Here is a 21,512-nt window from a genome sequence, read left to right on the forward strand (position 1 = left end):
GGAGAATAGTGAGAGAAAGAGGAGGACATTCGTGGAGAATAGGGAAGCGGCAAGGTGAAAGAGACAGGAAAAGAGAGCTGTCTGTGGATTTTTGGGTTTCAGTGAGAAACAAGTTGACACAATTTGGCCTCATTTTGTATTAACAGAACAGACAATTCAGTATATATTTTTTAATGTCTCTGGATAGTCCAGCCACTGCTATGTACCCTAAAGAGAATAATCTTAAATATCTTTTTCTCACTTTGTTTTATGTCATATGATGTCATTTACATCATTCATTGGTATGTTGGTAGAATATAGGTTGTTTTCAAATGCTCTGGCTTTGTCTCCGTATTTTTTTTCCAGGTTGTGTTTTTAAGGATTCAACATTGGAAGACGGATCTCATGTTGTTCTCCTGATGGTTGTTCATTTTGAAGCGTCATGAAGTCACTTGACATGATGGGTTTTGTGAAGAAATGTAAACAGAGTCTGTGAGAAGCACTGCGGTGTTACACTGTGCGCTCACGACTAAGGAGCACTAAGGAGCAGATATCTGCAGGCAGTGTGTCCTGGCCTGGGTGCCTCTGTTACTGTCCCCCAGCTTAGTGCTCTTTTCTCTAACCACTGTGCTGACTGTGAGACAGTGGGTGAGGGCTGAGTTACTACTGATTTGTATGTGGAGTCAGCTGGTTTGGGGAGGAAATCTGTGGCTCTAGTCATTTTTATTGGTGGCAAGCTTTTCGGATGCCTAGATGGATGTGTCTGGGGATTTTTCTAGTGCTAGTGAGTAAGAGGTGTGTGATCCAAGATACCAAGAGCCCAGGAAAGATAGCTGTTAGATGGGACCTCCAAAGACACACATTTCATTTACAGGCCTATTTGTCCTGTTATGAAATGTCAATGTTTTGGGTGATGGCAGGGGATGCTTACCCGAGAAGTAATTGTGAAGGCTGTTGCAGTGTAAAGGTATGACTTTAGTTCATGAAATCTTTTTTTTTTTTTTTGAAAAAGATTATCCCTGAGCTATCTACTGCCAATCCTCCTCTTTTTGCTGAGGAAGACTGGCCCTGAGCTAACATCCATGCCCATATTCCTCTACTTTATACGTGGGATGCCTACCACAGCATGGCTTTTGCCAAGTGATGCCATGTCTGCACCTGGGATCCGAACCAGTGAACCCTGGGCCACCGAAGTGGAACGTGCGCACTTAACCCCTGAGCCACTGGGCCTGCCTCAAGCTCATGAAATCTTTGAAGGGTTTTGCCCCTCAGCTTCCTACCTCAGATAGCCTACTTCCATGACATGAGGCTAACAACATATCCACAAGTGAGACCAGTCTCTCTTTTCTCTATGTTCCCGTGGAAATGAAGGGAATCCAGAGCTACTGCAGGTTAGGTTGGGTGGTGTAAGATTGGGGGAGCTGTGGTAAGACAAATTCTGGTACCAGTAACATGTTTACACATGAAAATACTCACTTCCAACATCCAATCTATTTAGGCAAACCCTTATTTTGGCCTTTCCTGGTTCCCAGCCTCTATAACCACTTTCTCTCCATAGTTCCAGTCATTTAACCTTAGCATGCAGCCTCAGCACCATCTTGACCTCTAAAAGAATCTTAAGTGTATCAGGAAGAACTTGAATAGCTTTAGTCCAATGCTCTGGAACTTGTCATGAAGCCCTAACCTGAGCTAAAGCCTTATTTTTATAGTTGGGGTACTGTCTTGTCCCCTAGACCCATTTCCTGCATTTTCTACCCATGGGGATAACTGAGACTTGTCTTGGAGTAACACACCCAGTCCATCTACCCCCCAGGCTGTTTCTTACTCTCGCCATCAACACTTTTTGATTTAATTAAGTACTGGAAGCCCTCAAACCCCACATGTGGGGCCCTACCAGATACTGGTGGATTTTGTTAGTGGTTTCTTAGTGGTTTGGTGCTCCAGATATCCCTTGCTCCTTTATCTTTCCATTCCAGTGTCCTGCGTACTTATTAAGGCATTCTTTTACCTCATATTGGGTTCACTCCCCTCCAAGGGCCTACTCTTTGCTCTTTCCCTTACTTTCTGGAAACCCTGTTATGCCTAGGTCTGGATTTTCTTGTGGCAGCTCCAGTTGAGTGTGTTCCCATCCCAATCCTGTGTATTTTAGCTAATTGGAAGTGCAAACAATACAGCATTTCTAGTTTCTGATATATTTATGTCAAATTTTATATATGGTTATGTCTACAGATATTTACACCCTATGTATTTTTTGGCCACTACACACCTATTGGATTTTTTTTCCATACATTCCAAAGGAATATTTTATGATGCAGCACCAAACTTGAATGTGCCCAGTTGTAAGTTTGCAACTCTGCTGTGCTAACTTATGTCTTGTCTTTTTCCAAATAGCAATTTACTAACATTGATCCATTTTTAATTATCTACAAGGATTCAGAATTATAAATACTTGTGGGTTTGAACTTGGTTAGACTATGACTGTCTCAGAAATGTTAAACATAGTGATCATTTTATCCGTTCATTCATTCATTTATTCCAGAACTCTAACCTTTCTCACCCTCTTTTTTTTTTTTTTTTAAAGATTTTATTTTTTCCTTTTTCTCCCCAAAGCCCCCCGGCACATAGTTGTACATTCTTCATTGTGGGTCCTTCTAGTTGTGGCATGTGGGACACTGCCTCAGTGTGGTTTGATGAGCAGTGTCATGTCCGCGCCCAGGATTCGAACCAACGAAACACTGGGCCGCCTGCAGTGGAGCGCGCAAACTTAACCACTCGGCCACGGGGCCAGCCCCTCTCACCCTCTTTTTACCCAGCTCTCAAACAGTTGTGAGGATTACTAACAGTGTATATAAGATACTTTCAGAAATTAGGAACTAAAAAATAAAAATAACAAAAAACATTCACGATTATAATTATCTACAGTTTAATCTGGAATTGAGCACCCTATTCTGCCTTCAGACCTACTGTAGGACAATGCTGTCTTTTGCTGTTCCACGTATAGCCGAATTTAGAGTTTTTCTAACATGTACACCTCCTTGTGCTGATACTGTGTAGAAATCTTAGCCTTAAGCTGCACTCTTATCAATCTCAGTTATTGTTTTGTATTTTCTAAAATGTATATACATACCATCAACCTCTAGCGTGATACCTGGCACAGGATAGAAACCCAATAAAAGTTTCACTGTAAGTGGGAGTGTAGGTCGTTACAATGGTTTTGGAGGGTAACTAGACAATACTTTTCAAAATTTTAACTTTGCATATCCTTCTTTCCAGTAGTTCTACTTCTCGGAATTTAACAGTAGTTGTATTCATGCATGAGGATGTTCACATTGCAGTCTGTCTGTAACAGAGGACAAAACAACCTGAAAGCATCTAAAAGTCTGTCAATATTGGACTCATTATATAAATTATGGTAATTATAATCAATGGAATACTATGCCAGTATTAAAAAGAATAGAATGGATCTATGGATAAATGGACTGGGAAGTTCACTGTCTGAGGTTGATTGTAGAATACGTAGAGTATGCTGCTTTTACAGGAACTAGAGTCTATGCATATAGGTACAAAGAAATATTTATATAAAATATACACTGAGTGAAAGTAAGCACTTGGAAAGTATCTGGGAGAACCCCACAAGGAACTGGGAGGGTGGGACTTCACTTTTCATTCCACGTCCCATATTGTTTGAAATCTCATGGCGATGACAAACATGCACTCATCTGCATGAGCTGTACTACCGGCCTCCGGCGAAGGAGGGCGCTGTGGCCACCAGAGTGCTGTTTACTAATCCGGCTTCTCAGGCCGCCGGTGTGGTGACGTCATCAGGAGGGGCGGTGGCGCATGCGCGGTAGTGAGGATTCTGGGCCCTACGTAGGTTGCTCTCTGGACGGTTGCGGTTGGGGATCTAGTTCTGGCAGCGAGGGCAGTGGGCTGGCGGCTTTGGCGTTCTTGGCGTTGAGTGGGCGGCATCTTGGGGCCCACATGAGCCACTGGCATGATGCCGGCGGCCGCCGCGTCCAGGGACGTATCGTTTCCCGACGTTCGTCATGCAAGAAGAAGGGCGGAAACCGCATCCCCGAAAGGTAATGTCTTGCATCCTGGGCGTGGCCCTGCCGCCTCTTAGGCCCTGGGCCTCATCTGCTGGGGTCTCTGCCTGTGACTGTCGCCGCCAGGCACTTGGCCCGCCAACAGTAGCTGAAAGGCACAGTCTGTGATGTTCTGGTTTCTCCCCAGTCATTTAAAAGCGGAACTCTGGCCATTGCTGCTTGGGTAAAATGCAGAGGGACTGCTTTTTAGGATGGTCAGTGTTGGGGACACCGCTTAATTACCAAAACTGGAGTCCCGCTCAGTTCCTCAAGCTGTGTTGTTTTGGCACGGAAAATGTGAGTAACAAGAACTAAGTTTGAGTGAAAAAACGCTTCAGAACCACTGAACTTTCTGCCAAAAATGTTGGATTGTATCGTTTCCGGGAATCAAAACGGGCACCTGTAGCTGCCTACCGGGTCTCTTCTGAGTGCTCTTCCTCTACACGTTCAAATGATTAATAGTGAGACTTTGCTCTTATGTGCAATGAACTCGTTTTTATTCCTTGTGACTTTCCTTTCCTCCATCTCATACCTTATGAAGTCTCCTTCATTTGACCTCCTGAATGTTTTGGAATCTGTCACCCAATTTCCCTCAGCATCCTCATACAGAATGTGCCTTATCTTTTGCATGTAGGTCCTGACTAGTGTGCGTGTATCCACTCTCGTTTCCTTCCAATCCATTCTTCACACAGGAAATCTTTTTAATAGGCAAGTTGGAACATTGCTCAGAAACATCACTCAAAAACATTGTTTTAAGAATAAAAACGAACTCTTGACCCTGGCCTTGAAGAGTCTGCCTGGTCTAGAATCCTCTCTGCTTCTTCGGCCCGGTCTTGTGCCCCTTTTGCCCTCACTGTCTGTGCTTCAGATTCACTGGGTTAACCTCGGTGAGTTCTCCCTCATCCTGCAGAGGTCAGCTGAAAGATTACTTTTCACTGTAACTCCTAGCACTAAGTGAAGTTCACAGCCCCTTTTCCATCCGATTTTCTTTTAAAATACGAACTTGAAGGTCTGCACTGATTTTATTTGATGACTTCAGTTGTATGAGGACTAAAAGTAAACCATGAAGTGAAAGAATTTTTAAACGATTTCAGTCAACATGTGAGTATTGATGACACCTTAGCATTGAGGACTGGGCTGGCTTATCAGCGATACAGAAGGCCTGGCCATCTCTGGATTTGCTTAGGCCTTCTTTGTGAAGACCTTTGCTCTGTTTTGTTGCCTTGTATCTGTTTTCAAGATGGGGAACAGGAAGAAGGGGAGAACAGGTGGTTACTAGGTGGGGTTGAAGAAGGGGAGCAGCAGGATGCAAAGCAGAGCAGAGAGCAGAGGGGACCTGCTGAGTGGGCTGTGAATTCCATTCTCAAGGAGTCCCATGTGCAGGGAGACAGGCTAACATCAAATTTGGCTCACAAAAAGTATATTAACAGGTGGAAAGACTATCTCGCAGTTGGACAGCGGATGCCTGGGACTCGTTTCATTGCTTTCAAAGTTCCTTTGAAAAAGGTAAGCAAAAGTTGATTCAGTATTCTTTCAGAAATCTGAATTCACCATGTAGATCTCTGGTCCTGAGCCATGTCTGACTCCATTTCCCCTTTTTATAGCAGATACTTTGTAATAGCCCCTTTACTTTCCTGAAGTGAAATTCATAGATATATACAACCTGCTTCCACACTTAAGTTTAAGCGAAAAGAAACTCACCATAACCCTCTAACTATAATATAAAGGATAAATAAAATAAATTAATTTAGAATAAAGTAATATGTATTTACATTTCCATATGTCAATGTTTGGGCATGACTTCACTAAAAATAAAGAAATTGTCAGTTACTTGCACCACGAATGCAAAAGCTGCCCATGCTCACTGATCTGAGTGGGTATGTTGCCTTAGTGGCAGGAGTTTCAATGATTGTGAGCTGTGCTTAGCAGATTTCCAAAGAAAACAAAGTACAGTGTTCTCTTGGATGATAAGGTGACAGCTGTCCTGGAAATTCAATGTCCATGAGAACTGCAAAGAAACCCTTTGTGTTTATTTGTGAAATGGATTAGATTCTAAGGCTTAGATACTTATGAACAGTTGTTTCATGTTGAATAGGATATTCCAAGGTCATCCAGGTGTGGGACACATTTGTGGGACTGTTCTGAATTTGGCAAGATGTCTGGTCTTCATGACCCTCACTCACTAAATGCCAGTAAGACTCCTTCACTCCCCTCATTATAGCCAAAAAAATACCCTGGATCAGCAAGGTCAGAATTTCAGCATGGAAACTCAGAAAAATTGTGTTTCTGTTTGAAGTAAGAAAGGAATAGGTGGGGAAATCATTTGACTGCCATAAAAAATAGAAGAGATTCCATGTCTCATTACCCTGCCCAGCACAGTGTGGATTAGTGTCAGGAAGAGCCCACTTTGAATGTATCGGGAATTTATTTAATTTGTGTCTCATAGGTCGGGGGTGGTTTTTCACCTACTCTGTCAATTCTTCTGCATCTCTGGACTTAAACATTAGTGATTTCATAGATAAACAAATAGTTCTGACTCACATCTGGCAACACCAAGCTTAGTGTTTGACACATCGTAACTACTTCCCAGTCTTTGTTGAATGAGTGAACTGACGGCTCACCCCCACCCGCATTGGTGGTGCCTGTGAATTTCCTCCTATATTCCTCCTCCTCTCCGCGATTGTCCTAAACCCTCAGTCCCTGCTCCGGCCTCTACAAGGGGATCCAGAGGTTCCCCCGGGTCCCTGCTCAGCCCCTTTTCTGCAAGGACATCAGCAGGGAGAAGCAGGAAGACTCTTCAGTCTCCTTTCCTCCGCACAGCCAACATCTTTCCTGTGTGACGTGGTTATAGGAAGCCTCTTCTAGTTCTGTGTGCACAAGGTGTTCTCATCAGTGTTGGGACTGTTTAAGGCGCCATCAAGGGGATTGCGAAGCTGCAGGGCCACTCCCAGTGCAGTCCCTGTTCACGCAGTAGAGGTAGGGAGATGAATGACCCCTGCGTGGCAGCGGAATGGGACAAGGTGTCCTGGGTGTTTGAGGGAAGTCACCCAAGGCAAAGCTGCCTCAGTACTTGGCAGTCGAGTGTCAGGCACAGTGGACTGTCAAGTGGCAAATGATGTGTCACAGAAATGCCACAGCAGAAATGCCTAGGAATGGAAAGGAGGGGGAAATGACAACAGACAGGGTTAATCAAGGAAGGCTTCCCAAGCGGTTTGTGACTAAATGAGTTACCTCAGGTTGGCTGTTGTTCAGATAGCTGGAGATGGTAATGATCCTCCAGCTCCAAGTCTGGAAGAAACTGACAGGAGAGATGGTACGCTTTGTTGTAATTAATACAGTCTTCAAACCTTTCACAATGTTCTGTGGAAGACTCAGCATCGTGGATCTGTCAGATCTGCCCAAGTTAATTTATAAATTTAACATCATCTCATATCATCTGATTCTAAAGCTCGTATAGCAAAAGAAACTTACATAGCCAGGAAAATTCTGAAAAAAAAGAGCAGTGGAAGGGGTTCATGTAGCCGTACCAGAAATTAAGCCACATTAGAAGTGTGGCTGGAGCACAAGGGATTTTTAGGGCAGCGAAGCTAATCTGTCTGATACTATAAGAGTTAATACCTGTCATTGTACATTGGCCAAAACCCATAGAATATACAGTACAAAGAGTGACCCGTGATGGGAGCTATGTACTTTGATAGTCTTGTGTCAATGTTGATTTATTGTTTCTAACCAATGGAGCACACTGGGTTGGAATATTGATGGTGGGGACGGCTGTGTAGGGTGAAGGAGAGAGGCTGTGATCAGGAACTCTCTACTTTCTGCTCAGTTTTACTGTCAACCTAAAACTGCTCTAAAAGCTAGTCTATTAATTAAAAAAAGAAAAAGTTTATTGGTGGCACTTGAATAACCACAGATCAGTGGAACAGATTATATAAATAAGACAAATACATAAAAGAATATTTATCAATGAAAGCCATCCTTTCTATATATAGATCTTTAACAAGGATTTATAAGTGCCTTTTTATAGGCACGCCACTTGGAGCTGGAGGTACAGTGGTGGACAACATTGATGTGGTCCCTGCCTTCTGGGAGTTTACAGTCTGGTTAGGAACCCACATGAAACAAATAGACGCAGAAATAAATCTGTAGATGTTAGCTTATTTTCTTCCCTCTAATCTCTGGAAGAAAAGATTGTAATATAGCTCGTAACTTCCAGAAGAGTGGAAACTTTCCTCTGAATCTCATTGTATGTTCGCGTCACAGGGCTTGAATGAATGGATAATAAAAGAAAGAATTTTAAGCACACGTTTGCTCTTTGTTATTTCATTCTCTCTGACAGAATTTTGAAGAGAAGCTTGCTCCAGAAGAATGTTTTTCCCCCTTAGATCTTTTTACAAAAATCCGAGAGCAGAATGAAGAACTTGGACTGATTATTGATTTAACATACACTCACCGCTATTATAAACCAGAGGTAAATGGAACCCTTAATTGAAAAGAATCTTCTTCTTTCTGATACTCTCATAACTCACAGTAATTCACTTTTCTAATTGCTATCTCGAAATGAAATTAAAGACATGACTTGAACTGTTATCTTTGGCCATAGCCTCTGTGTGTGCTTAAGAAACTCTGTAAGCTTCCATGTTCTATATTTTGAACATAAAGTAAACTTTTAGTGAGAAAAGTAGTAGCCTAAAAGGAAAGAAAAGGAATCCATGATGTCTTTAGTACTTATTTTGAGTAGTTGTCAGAGCACGTGTAAGAATCTCGATAGAAGACAGTTCTCTAAGTTTTATGCCTTCCTTTCCCAGTGTCTTTGGATACAGTAGAGAAACCTGTATGTTCTGTTGGCCTGTGTGGCATTATCAGTGGGAAAGAATTATCCTTCTTCTGGCAGTTCCACAGCCTTGGGAAACAATAACGCCTAATATTTGTTGACATTTATATGTATAGCATTTTGCAGTTTAATTAGTACTTTCACATATGTTAACTCAGTTAATCCTCACAACAGTCCTTTGCTGATGAAGTGGGAGTGGTACTAAGGTCTCCTACTTAGTGCTTCCTTGCACTAAGCTCAGAACATAGATGGTTACGATTACTCATTTCACAGATGATGAAACTCAGGCTCAGAAAAGGAAGAATTGATCTTTGAACTCAGTTATTCCTCTTGTTTTTTTTTTTATTGTGGTAAAATATGAATAATATTTATCATTTTAACCATTCATAAGCGTACAATTCAGTGGCACTAAGTGTATTCATGATGTTGTGTAACCATCACCACTGTCTATATTCAAAACTTTTTCATCATCCTTAACAACAGCTCTATAACCATTAAACAATAGCAACCCCATTTCCCTCCCCCAGCCTCTAGTAACCTCTATTCTACTTTGTATGAATTTGCCTATTCTAGGAAGTTCATGTAAGTGGAATCATAAAATGTTTGTCCTATATCTGGCCTTCTTCCCTAAACATGTTTTCAAGGTTCATCCATGTTACAGCATGCAGCAAAATGTCATTCCTTCTTATGGCTGAATAATATTCCATCGTGGGTATATACCATATTTTATTTATCCATTCTTGTGTTGATGGACACTTGGGTTGTTTCCACCTTTTGCCTATTGTGAATCATGCTGCTGTGAACGTTGGTGTGCAAATATTTGTTCAAATCCCTCCTTTCACTTCTTTTAGATGCATAGGTAGGGGTGGAGGTGCTGGATCATGTGATAGTTGTATGTTTAACTTTTGAGAAACTCCCAAACTCTTTTCCACAGTATCTTCTTGTTTTTAAACATGTATCACAAAGTTGAAACATGTACAGAAGGAAACGTAATGCTGTGGTGTCATTGTCCACCCATGAACTCATCCAGTCTTAATTTTTATCAGCTGATGGCTGTCATGTTTCATCCTTACCCCTCCTTGTTTCCCTCATTCCATAGTATTTTGAAGTAGATCCCAGATATCATCTACTTTCACCTGTACATTTTTGGTATGCATTTAAAATATGGGACTTTCATTTCCCTCCTTTTTTTTTTTTTTTTTTTTCCTGCTGAGAAAGATTTGCTCTGAGCTAACATATCTGTTGCCAGTCTTCCTCTCTTTTTGTATGTGAGCTGCCATCACAGCACGTCCACTGACCAGTGGTGTGGAGCCTCGTCCCAGAACCAAACCTGGGCTGCTGAAGCAGAGAGCACCAAACTTAACCACTAGGCCACCAGGGCTGGCCTAGGACTTTTATTCCTTAATGTCATTTTTTACTATTAAATATCCAGTCAGTGGTCAAATTTGCAATTGCCTCCTAAATGTCATAAAAATTGTTTTTAAGGAGTTCTGTTTAGATCCAAATAAGGTCCACCATTTTCATTTGGTTGTTAGGTCTCTGGTGTCTTATGTAATCTTTAGGTTCTCTCTCCTTGTCTCTCTCACTTTCTTTTTTTCCCCTTTAATTTTGTTTTTTGAAGAAACCAGATAGTTTGTCCCTTCTAGATTTTGATGATTGCATCCCCATGTGTTACTCACATGTTCTCCAGTCCCTTTATTTCCTGTAAATTGGTAGTTGGACGTAGAGGCTTCATCAGATTCAGGCTTGGGATTTTTTTGGCAAGACAGTTTCACAGGTAATGATGTTTCTTCCCTGGAAACACGTAAGTGATGTCTCTTTTTGTGAGATTAGCAGTCCCTGATGACCCATACCTGCATCCATTAATTCATTTGGGGCTTCAAAAAATGGTAAATTCTATTAAAATTGTTTTTTCATTTATTAGCTGGGTATTTTTCTGTCAAGAGTAGCTCCCCTTATCAACTGTTTGGTTACCTAATTGTGGAGGCATAATTCTTTCCTTTATTTAACAGTTTTCAAGATAATGAGTTGATTCACCAATATCCTCTAGTGGTGACCAGTTAGATTTTGTTTTCTTATCTTTCGTATCATTACGGACTCCACTGCAGTTATTATTTTTATTCAGGCACAAATTGAGACCCTATCTTTCGCCATTTGGAGCTTCTTAATTTGGTTCCTGAGTCCTTTTGAAATGAGATGGCATCGGTTGTTTCTTGGCTTTTCCAGTGGTCAGAGCTAGGAAGTGTGTTTGTATGTTTGTTTTTAATATAAAATGTATCATAGGTTCCTGCTGATACTCTGCATTTAAATTCAGAACGACGGGATTTTCCGTTCACTTCTTCTGTCTTTATTGGTAACTACTTTCTCTTAACCCAAGTACACCAGTTCTCATCAGTGCCTGTAATTTGCTCTATCTCACAATTTAAATTTAAGTTTTTCTGACTCTATTTTACTGTTCTACTTAAATCACAGCTGCTTTATGGCCCTTGAAATTGAGAATATTGGGTAGAACTAGTTAGACAGTTTCTTGTCATATATGCATTCATTGACATAGGCCTTGTTGTCAGTTTGGTATGCCAATTGACTATCCATTCTCTAGTTTTAGTGAAAATCAAGGGATCCTCCTGGTTGAAGCAGCTTTGGAAGAAACGGCTCTTTTATCAGAATTACCAACATACTAAATTTATTATAATCTCTTGGTATTTATTCTCACTTCTCTAATTAATTTTTAATTCGTTCCCTACAAATGAAATAATATATATTTTCATGGTTTTGCCTTATAGGACTTGCCAGAAACTATTCCTTACTTAAAGATTTATACGATCGGGCATCAGGTACCCGATGATGACACTATTTTTAAATTCAAATGTGCTGTTAATGGGTTTTTGAAAGACAATAAAGATAATGGTGAGTTTTTTTCTTACCTGAACTTTGGTATGCATTTTGAATGGGCTTGGGAATTTTTAATATTTTTAATAGTTTTAACATTAGGCCTGTTGTTTTTGATAATGTTAAGATAGAAATGTCAGATGGTGCTAACAGAGTAAGATATTTTTCCTTTTTATGGTCACAGAAAATTTAATTTGGAAAGTGATTTTAGTGAGAAATATAAACTGAACTAGCTCACTTGTCTCTTTTTTAAAAATTTGGATGGGAAATATATAATAAAAATTTCTTGTCTTATTAAATGGTTAAGAGATGAGAGGTGGAAGAAAAGGTTAAGAATCTCAGGGTCTTAGCATGTATAAAAGAGACAAGAAAAGGCAAAGGTTTGGAGGGAGACAGACCCCTAGAAGGAAAACACAACAGAGTAGAGCAGTGGAGTGGCTCCTCACCATAAATATGTAAGATGTTGCTGTTGTTTTTCCTCTTTGGGTGCAAGTGAGGAAGGGCACTACTGCCTCTTATGCTTATTCTTCAGACAAGAAGAACTTAAAAGGCTGATGTTTTCTTGTTCCTGCTTTAAGATCCACCTTACTCTGTTGAAAATAGATCTTAATAGCTTCTGAATTTTAAGGATCTGGTTGCCTTTTTCTGGCCTCTAACTATCATAATATGGTATTTACCATATTATAAGACTAAGGAATCTTTTGTCTTTGGAAAGCCACTGACCCAAAGGACAAAGTGCCCTCTTTCTCAGTTTAGCTTGGGGAGTGTACAGTTTATTAACTAAATTTGACAGATACTAAATATTCCATATATATGTAAAACAGGGAGTAGGGGAGAAAGAATAGAGATGGAAGTGAGAAGATAGGAGATGGGAGGCGAGAGAGACAGGTAGGAATTTTAAGATAAATTTTCAAACTATAACCTGGTCACTTAATGCCGGCACCAGCTCTTAAATATCTTAAGCCCTGTTCACAGATCTTCTCTGTACTTTAACTTTAAAACTTGAGAGGCTTGGCCTTGCCTGTCATAACCATGGCATCTACAGAAGAGGTAAATTATTTGATTTGTACCAACTGTACTCACAGAGACGTTGCCTCTTAAGACATCAGGGTGCAGCGGCCAGCCTACTCTCTGCTTCCAGGGCCCTTTGTGTGGAACTGTTACACACTGTTCCAGCTGCTCGTGAGAGCTGGAAGATCCTGATGAGTGCGTGAGAACATGTTTGTAAATCCCACTTGTTCACGTTACACCGAGTATAGTCTGTTTTGTAGGCCGACCCACACATGGGTCATCTGCCTACGTGTGGTGACTTCACTGTGCTCTCTGCTATAGCAGCCTCAGGACCTGCTTATGATGTGTTCTGGCTGCCTTTGCTACAGGCCCTCACACGGGTACCAGGCTCACTGATGAAGAGGAGGACACTACACTATCTACTCCCTAGAACTGGGAGACTCAGAAAATAAACTGATTTCAGTAAACACTGAAGCCTTTTAGGTTTCTTCTTAGGACACAGGGCTACAGAGATGAATAGTAGTCTTTGTTCATTAGAAACTTAAAGTTACCTAGGAGGATAAACATGTAGTAACTATAAGACAGTGGGTTAATTATAAGAAAATAATTAAATATAGCAGGAAGCCTGACTGAGGAGACAGCACTCGAGCTGGATTGGGGGAAGAGGATTTTGCAAGAATGAGGGAAGGACAGAGCAGGTATTGGGAACAGGTACAAAAGGCACCGGGCTTGAACTTGTGACGTGGAGAGGCAGCCTCTGGTGTGACTAGAGGGTAATGTGAATGGGCGTTGAATTCATGTGTTCATTTTCAACAAATATTTATATAACACCTTCTAAGTTGAAGGCACTGTTGTAGGAAGTAGGAATAGAAGAAAATTCTTGTCCTTATATCCTTTACATTCTAGTGTGGGAGAGTGATAAATAAGTAAATATATGGAATGTCAGATGGTAATGCTTTGGAGAATAACAAAACAGGATAAAGAGGTGAGGGAATGTGGTTGGTGATCAGGGAAGGCCTCTCTATTAAGATGTCTTTTGAGCAGAGCCTTAAAGGAAGTGAGGAACCAAGCCATTGGTTATCTGGGGGAGCTGGGGATCCGGGGAGAGGGAGTGTTCTGAAGCAGAGAGAATAGTAGCTGCAAAGTCCCTGAGGCATGCCTGTGCTCAGTATGTTTGAGGAATAGTAAGGAGGCCAGTGTGGCTGGAGTGGGGAGAGTGAGTGAGGAGAGAGCAGTAGAAAATGGGATCAGAGAGGTTGGCAGGGGGCAGGAGGGAGGTGGATCATGTAGGTCCTTGTGAGTCATAGTTCAGATCATCGTGGACTTACAGTTCAGTTAGAGAGAGAGATTGATATCTATAAAGAGTTTGAAATGCTGTGCTAAAAGTTTGGGCTTTATTCTATGCTAAATGGAGATTGTTTTTAAGCAAAGGAGCAACCCAGCCAAGTTTGTATTTTAGAAAGATAACATCTTCCACGTGGAGGATCAATTGAAATAGAAGAGATTACAAGCAGGGAGGTAGTAATCCAGGCAGGAGAGGACAGTGCCTTCCTACGAGACACCACCTATTCACAGACATAAATTTTGCAGAAATTAACTACATGTTGTTTTTTAATTTATTATTTAATTTTTGAAATACTATGGCATTGCTGGAAAACTCTTAGACTTGATTCTAGCCTTTGTTCTAATTTCCTGCTGTGTAGCTTGGGTTTATCTCCAAGTCTTGCTTTTTCATTGTAAAATGCAAACAGTGCTGCTTACCCGAGTACGTCACAGGGCAGAGAGACCTGCGGCCTATGAGGAGTGGCAAAGGGAAGATGGAATGGAAGTGTTTTGGGAACTGCAGAGTACTACAGACACTCTTTATTCTTTTTAACATTCAGTATTAAAAGTGGAGGCATTTCATTTGTTTCCCTCAAAAACAAATTTCATTCTTTTTATAGCCTGTTTTTTTTTTCACTCCCTTTTTCTATAATTAAATCAGTTACTGATGGGCATTCTATATTAGACAAATGGGTTAGTCTCAATGCAGTTTCAGCTGTTAGTACCTGGCCAGGCCTTCTTCAGTTTACATTATCATGTCCGATTGGGGGCTACGCAAAATTCCCCAGAAACAATGAATTTTGACTTTATGTTAGATAATTCTTTATTGTATGTTCCTAAAAGATCACATTCCTCTTCAGAGTTATTCCTTTTCAGGGTAGTGGTAGTGTTGTGGTAACTGATAAATGTACTCTTCAGAAAATTGTGTAATTTGTATAACTATTTCATTTGTTTAACTCTGTATTCCCTGTTTTACAGACAAACTTATTGGCGTCCACTGTACCCATGGTTTAAACAGGACTGGCTACCTCATCTGCAGGTGAGTTGCAAACCCCGAGAGGCAAGGCCAGGTTTAAGTTGTTTCATTTACAATAGTAACGTAAGCTAGTTGCAAAAAATGAAGTCAGTGTAGAAATGTATAAAGTAGAAAGCAGTCTTCACCCCTGCCAGAGATTACCACCGGTAATAATTTAGTACATAGTTTTTCAGACTTTAAAAATGCATATATAAGCACATGCATGTAATGAATGGTATAATATTTAGACATTCTAATCTAATATATGGTGGACATCTTCCTGTGAAAGTATTTGGAGACCCTATACTTTTTTTTTTTTTTAAGATTTTATTTTTTTCCTTTTTCTCCCCAAAGCCCCCTGGTACATAGTTGTATATTCTTCGTTGTGGGTCCTTCTAGTTGTGGCATGTGGGACGCTGCCTCAGCATGGTTTGATGAGCAGTGCCACGTCCGCGGCCAGGATTCGAACCAACGAAACACTGGGCCGCCTGCAGCGGAGCGCGCAAACTTAACCACTCGGCCATGGGGCCAGCCTGACCCTATACTTTTTTAAAGGCTGTGTTGTTCCTTTGCTTATTGATGAACGTAAAAGTCAGGAGTTTTTGATGTGATAAAACATTGAAGTAGTGAACATTCCTATATGAACATATTTGAATATATGTGCTGTTATGTCAGAGATAATCTTCCTCAGAATGGAATTTCTGAATCAAAGAGTTGACGCCCTTATGCTTTTTCGTGGATGTTGCTACCCTGTACCAGCTCACGTTTGTTCACTTGGAAAATATTTATTGAGCATCTGCGATGTGTACACAGTGTGCTGAGTGCCAGCAAAAAGACTCGTGAGACTTTGTGAGGAAGGAGACTTGAGCTTTCTGAATCCTAACAGTCTAAGGAGGGAATAGATATTCAAGAAGCCCACAGATAGTTATAGAATTACCACTCTGACAAGTGCCATGAAGGAGGGGGACAAGGCACTGTGAGAGCATACTAATAGGGAGGACTTGAGCTCATTGTGGAGCTTAGAGAAAGTTTCTGTGGGGTGTTTGAGCTGATGTCTGAAGGATGAGTAGGTGATAACCAGATGGAGACATTGCAGGGAGAATTCTGGGCATAAGGAACAGCAAAGACACTGTAACAAGAGAGCATTGCTGTGATGGAGGAACTGGCCAGGGAGGCTAGGCTGTGGGGGAACTAGGGGTAGGAGCTGGATCATGCAGGCCTGGGTTTAAGATTTTATATTTTATGTTAAGAGTAACAGAAAATCACTGAACTTTTTTAGTTGAGGGCAAATGTGTGGAACATAATCAAATTTGCATTTTCAACCTATCATTTTGCTAGGTGGAGAATACACTGCGGGGGGAAAGAGTGGAATCAAGGAGACAAGTTAGGAGGCTTTTGTAGAAATCGAGGCATATTGGTGGCTTGGCCCAGGGTGTGGTGGTCACGTTGGTGGAAAGATGTGGACATACTATAGACATATTTAGGTAATATCATTGTTGGGACTTGGTGGTGGGTTGAAGACGAGGGTAAGGAAGAAATGGCTGACAGTGATGGTGATTCCTGAGTTTCTGGCCCGTACAGTTGGTTAGATAGTATTTTTTAGATATGATATTAATATTTTTCCCAATTTGTCTTTTGCTATCTGTTAGTTCCTGATCAATACTCTGTTGTGTTAAGTAAGTCACCTGTCTTCAGTGTACAAAGCATTTTGATCAAACATGACTATTGTATTTTATCAGATATCTTTTTAATGTCTGCCAGTTTGATCCTGTATTTTCTTCTCTTTCATTTATTAAATTGTTATATTAATGTAAATAATTATATTATGGATTTTCTAAAGTTGGTTCATCCTTGCATCCTTGGAATTAAGGAGTTTTGTGGTCATGGTATATCATTCTTTAATAATTATTGGATTAGATGTGCTGATATTTTCTTAGGATTTTTATATCTATATTTGTAAGTGAAATTGGACCTTTTTTGAAAAAACCTGATTTTTTCTTTTTATGTATAAATGACTCAAATTATGTTGTTTTGTTAGGTATTTGATTGATGTAGAAGGCATGAGGCCAGATGCTGCAATTGAATGTAAGTGTAAGGGTTGTCACTATTTTTCTCTTTTTATAAAAGTTGAAAGTGAAATATAGATGAATTTCTCAAGTTTTGGAAAAGAAGAAAAGTTTGTAATTCATTTGTTTTAACATAAGATAATCTTTACCAAAAGTTTATAAAGGGATATACCTAAAAATAGTGAGATATACCAGCTTGACTCATTAGTCAGTGGAGTTTAGCTTTGATCTGCTTTCTCTGGGAAAAATTTGCTTTTTGTACAGTTATTTCTAACAGTTCATCCACTCCTCAGTATTCAATAGGTGCCGGGGACATTGCTTAGAAAGGCAAAACTACATTGAAGACCTTCAGAATGGGCCCATCAGAAAGTAAGTTGCATTTTATATGTGAGATTTGTGGTTAGGGAGATGTGTTTTTATATCATTTATGTTGCACATATCCATTCATCTTGTAGCTTGTTTACTTGCTCTGGGAAACCTAAATAAATAGGAATAGGGGAAGAATGGGATTGTTATTTTCATGGGCCAAAATATAGTCACTAAATTGGCTACTAAATTTGGAATAATTTTAATAATTATTGTAATATTGTGCGGAAACATTCACTTTGAGGAATTGGGATTCCAGTGTATCCAGATCAAGTGGTTCTGAAGACTTGACACATATGATGGAACCAGTGCACACCTCTAATAAGTTTGTTAGCCAAGGACCTAGGTATGAGCTACATCGAACCCAAGGTTACCCAGTACCTTCTCGGCATTTCCACACCCAGACTCAAGATTTGCAGCAGTCAGTAAGGTATTTCTGCTTTCTCTTTTTCTAGAATTGAAATAGAAATTAATATTATAAATTAGTGCAAACACATAATGGTGATGAGAAAGTGATGTTTTCTTGCTGATCACTGTCAAACAGGAAGGGTTGTTTGCTCCATATTTTGCACTGAGGGCTGGAAGATCAAGTATAGGATGGGGAATATGTGACTTTTCAGAGGCAACTGGGAAAAGGGCTTAGAAATTTTCATTGATTCTAAACTTAGTTTAAGCCAGCTATTTGATGTCACTATCAAAAAGGATCTTTCATTCTTAGGGTACATTAATAATGGTATAGTTTTCAGAATAAGGAAGGTTGTTATTTAAAGAGTAAATACAAAGTATAGGAAAAATAGTAAAATTCCAGTAGAGAAGTTTGCAAAGGATTTGAAGATAAATCACAAAAGTATTTTCACTTTGAAAATGAGAAAAACCTCAGTGCAGTTAAAATAGCAAGGTACTGTTTTTTGCCTATTAATTTAGCAACAGTTTTTGATAAGGCAGTCCAGTGTGGTGGTCAGACTAGACCTGGCTTTGCATCCTGGCATTCACCCTCTATGTGATCTTGGGTAAGAGCTCTAAATTTCTATTTTCTCATCAGTCAGATGGAAATTTTAATAATACGTGCCTCATAGGGATTGTTGTTGACTATGACATGAGTTAATAAAGTACTTTAGCACGTTGTAAACACTTTCAAAAAGATGGTGACATTTTTAGAAGATGTAAACATTTCAAAAAGATGTTGCTTGTGTTGCCGGTGGCACTGAAAATTGGTGCAGCCCTTGTGAAACATAACTTTAATAGCCAAAAATATGCTCATACCTGGTAATTCCATGTTGAGACTAAGGAAATATTTCAAAATGTGGTAAAAGCTATATTCATTCGGTCATTCAGCTCATTTCTCAAACTCCCTCCTATGTATCAGACACTGGACTAGGTGCTCAGGATGCCGCAGTATATGTTCTGAGATGTTAATCACAGCATTATTTATAGTAGTGGGAAAATTGGTAGTGGCTTGCATTTCTAACAATGAAGAATAGCTAAGTAAATTATTATATCCATACTATGACATTTTATAAAGCCACTGAAAGTGATAGCTCACTTACAATAAGTGAAAATAACAGGTTATGATTTAACAGTCAAAAAAAGATGTAAAGGAAAAAGACCAAAGGAAATAGTAACCAGTTGAGTTAGATTAAGTGAGATTGAGAGTTTAGGGGTGGGGGGGGTTCTTTTCTCAGATTTCCAATTTTTTTTGTATAATTACATTAGATTTACTTTATATTATCTTGCTTTTGAAACAATTCAATTTAAATCTTAATTTTCCAAATTTGTTGCATGTACCATGGTTAGAATTTCTACACTTTACAATTAATGTATATATGTATTTATAAAGGGAAAGCAGTTTTCTGTTTTCAAAAATAAATAGCTTATTCTGGGTTATGTCAACCCCACCAAACTTGGAGAGAAAGTGTCTGATTAGACTAGTACGGGCATGCATTTATCTCTATAGGGAAAGGTAAATGGCTCCTGGGAACCTACTGTGTGCCAAGGCACTGTGGTAGGTAATTTAAATATATTGTCTTAATTTACCTTCAAAACAACCCATGAAGAGGGAAGATATTATTAGCTCCATTTTATAAAGAACTAAGTAATCCAAAGATTAAGCAGTTTATCTACCAAGGTCATACAGGTAGAAAACAGCAGAACCAGTGTATCTATGTATTATTTTATAAAGCTTATTATATATTTTCTTAAAACTAATAATAGTCTATTACCTTTTGTTTCGTTTAAGAAAATTTTCACAGAGTCAGAACATTTATCGGAGAGGCCGTATCCCTCCTCCTGGGCCTCCTGGAGAGGACTATTCACAGAGGAGGTACTCTTGGAACGCAAAGCCAAGTGCCAGGCCAGCAGCCCAGAATGAAGGCTGGTATCCTGGCAGTTACTACCGACTTCCGTACCCAACCCACTGGGGATGGACCGAGTGACACACACCTATCCTGGAATCAATCTGGAGTCAGAGCAGGACTGAAGACCGCGGAAGTGGCTTTTTATAAGATCAGATCAAATGAGGTTTATAATCTATTTTATTGCTCCCTTATGTGTTCAAGATTAAGGAAAAATTATATTGATACTTACCTCTTTGCTGATAAATCTGTAGTATTTGTAACAGTGAAGGAAATGATCTGTCATTCCAGTCTTAAATTTTTTTAAAGGAAGATATTTTAGAACTGATAAAGTAATAAAGAACTTCCCTTGTAAATTATTTTTTAAAATTATGTCTTTTTCTATGTATTTCCTTCTGACTAGATTTGTGATATGAGCGTGTGTATGTGCAGAAATTTTTATTGTTTTTGCCATGTTCTATTATTGACAAAATCATTAAGGGTATCTTTTTTTCCTCCCAACTGTTCGAGGTTTCTATTAAAATCTCCCTAGGAGACAACAATCTCTTTGAAACCAAATCACTATTTGTAATTGTAGTATTTTTGTGATTAGACATTTCTTTCTTTGGCCAGTCTGTTGGGGGATTTGACCAACTTGCTTTCACTGAACTGTCAGATATGCCATCTAACACAAGAAGGGATAAACTTTTAGGGATTGATTGTCAACTGGGCAAGAGAGACTGACTGATAAAGCAAAATGCTGGGCAATTTACCTGACAGTTATCACCTGGGTAGAACTATTCGGAAAACTTGAACACATTTACAGACTATAAAGGTTGCTTAATGAACAGAACAGGAGACAACATTTAAAGCCTGGGCTATCTGGGAAGACTTGCGTGGCTCCTTGTGTTACTGCTTCTCCATTGAACGTAACCTGCTGGGATCTTTCTCCACTCGCCTCTTGGAGCAGAGTGATGCCCTGACCTTGCCTTTTTCTAGGTTGTCCCTTCTGCTGGTCTGCCTCTGGAACACATAGATGAATCACTTGGAAAGTGTTGATTGTTTTTAGTTGCAGAGGAAGCCAGAAACCTTTGTCTGCTCAAGAAAGTGCCTTGAGCATCAAGACATCATAAGCCTCAGTAGATATTTGATGAATACTTGCGGAACTTGGCTTCATTTTTTCAAGCCTCTAATTTTGAAGATTTGTATCATAGAATGTCTGATACTGCATGTGATAGTTATTTTCTCTGTTCTCTTTTACATGTGAACAACATGTGGAACCTGACCCTACGGAAATGCTTTAGCTCAGCTTCTCCCCTGGTCTGTCTCTCATTAGCTCCGTCAAGTTGCTGCCCTTCACCTAAGTGATGGTTCATACAGTTTTTTCTGCCCACTACATTTAACAGAGATAGAAGAGTTCTTCTTGCTAAAGGGCTGCAGGTGTGGAAGTGTTCCCCAGGAGATAGTATGAAGGCTGACTTGGGAAGAAATTGGAGCAAGACAGCTGGTGAGGAAAAAACCAAACGAACGAAAACAAGCAGAAGCAGGTATAGGAATCCAGCTAGTCCAACAGTTTGAAGGAGTTCCTGGGCGAGCAGTTTCTAAGGAGGACAC

The 21,512-nt window shown here is 39.9% G+C and overlaps 1 protein-coding gene across 3 annotated transcripts; it reads left to right on the top strand.

Moving 5' to 3' along the window:
* The first annotated feature begins 3,804 nt into the window (after positions 1–3,804).
* DUSP11 (dual specificity phosphatase 11) lies at positions 3,805–20,278 on the top strand. Of its 3 annotated transcripts, none has more exons than XM_046662601.1 (9): positions 3,805–4,061; positions 5,495–5,570; positions 8,404–8,535; positions 11,682–11,805; positions 15,100–15,160; positions 17,175–17,221; positions 17,496–17,571; positions 17,792–17,998; positions 19,805–20,278. In XM_046662601.1, the coding sequence occupies exons 1-9, from the start codon at positions 3,820–3,822 to the stop codon at positions 19,998–20,000; spliced, it is 1,161 nt and encodes a 386-aa protein (XP_046518557.1). In that variant the 5' UTR covers positions 3,805–3,819; the 3' UTR covers positions 20,001–20,278. The 3 variants fall into 3 exon arrangements, with proteins under 3 accessions (XP_046518557.1, XP_046518558.1, XP_046518559.1); XM_046662602.1 differs by having other exon boundaries at positions 17,813–17,998; XM_046662603.1 differs by having other exon boundaries at positions 17,828–17,998.
* The last annotated feature ends 1,234 nt before the right edge of the window (positions 20,279–21,512 follow it).

Source organism: Equus quagga, chromosome 5 (assembly GCF_021613505.1).
Source record: "Equus quagga isolate Etosha38 chromosome 5, UCLA_HA_Equagga_1.0, whole genome shotgun sequence".
In the NCBI taxonomy this organism is placed as follows: domain Eukaryota; kingdom Metazoa; phylum Chordata; class Mammalia; order Perissodactyla; family Equidae; genus Equus; species Equus quagga.

Excerpts from the sequence above, each read along its gene's own strand:
- DUSP11 (XM_046662601.1), top strand. The coding sequence starts at position 3,820 with ATGCGCGGTAGTGAGGATTCTGGGCCCTACGTAGGTTGCTCTCTGGAC. Across the intron at positions 11,806-15,099 it reads GAAAGACAATAAAGATAATG|ACAAACTTATTGGCGTCCAC; the intron begins GTGAGTTTTTTT and ends CCTGTTTTACAG. Across the intron at positions 17,572-17,791 it reads CAGAATGGGCCCATCAGAAA|TGCGGAAACATTCACTTTGA; the intron begins GTAAGTTGCATT and ends ATTGTAATATTG.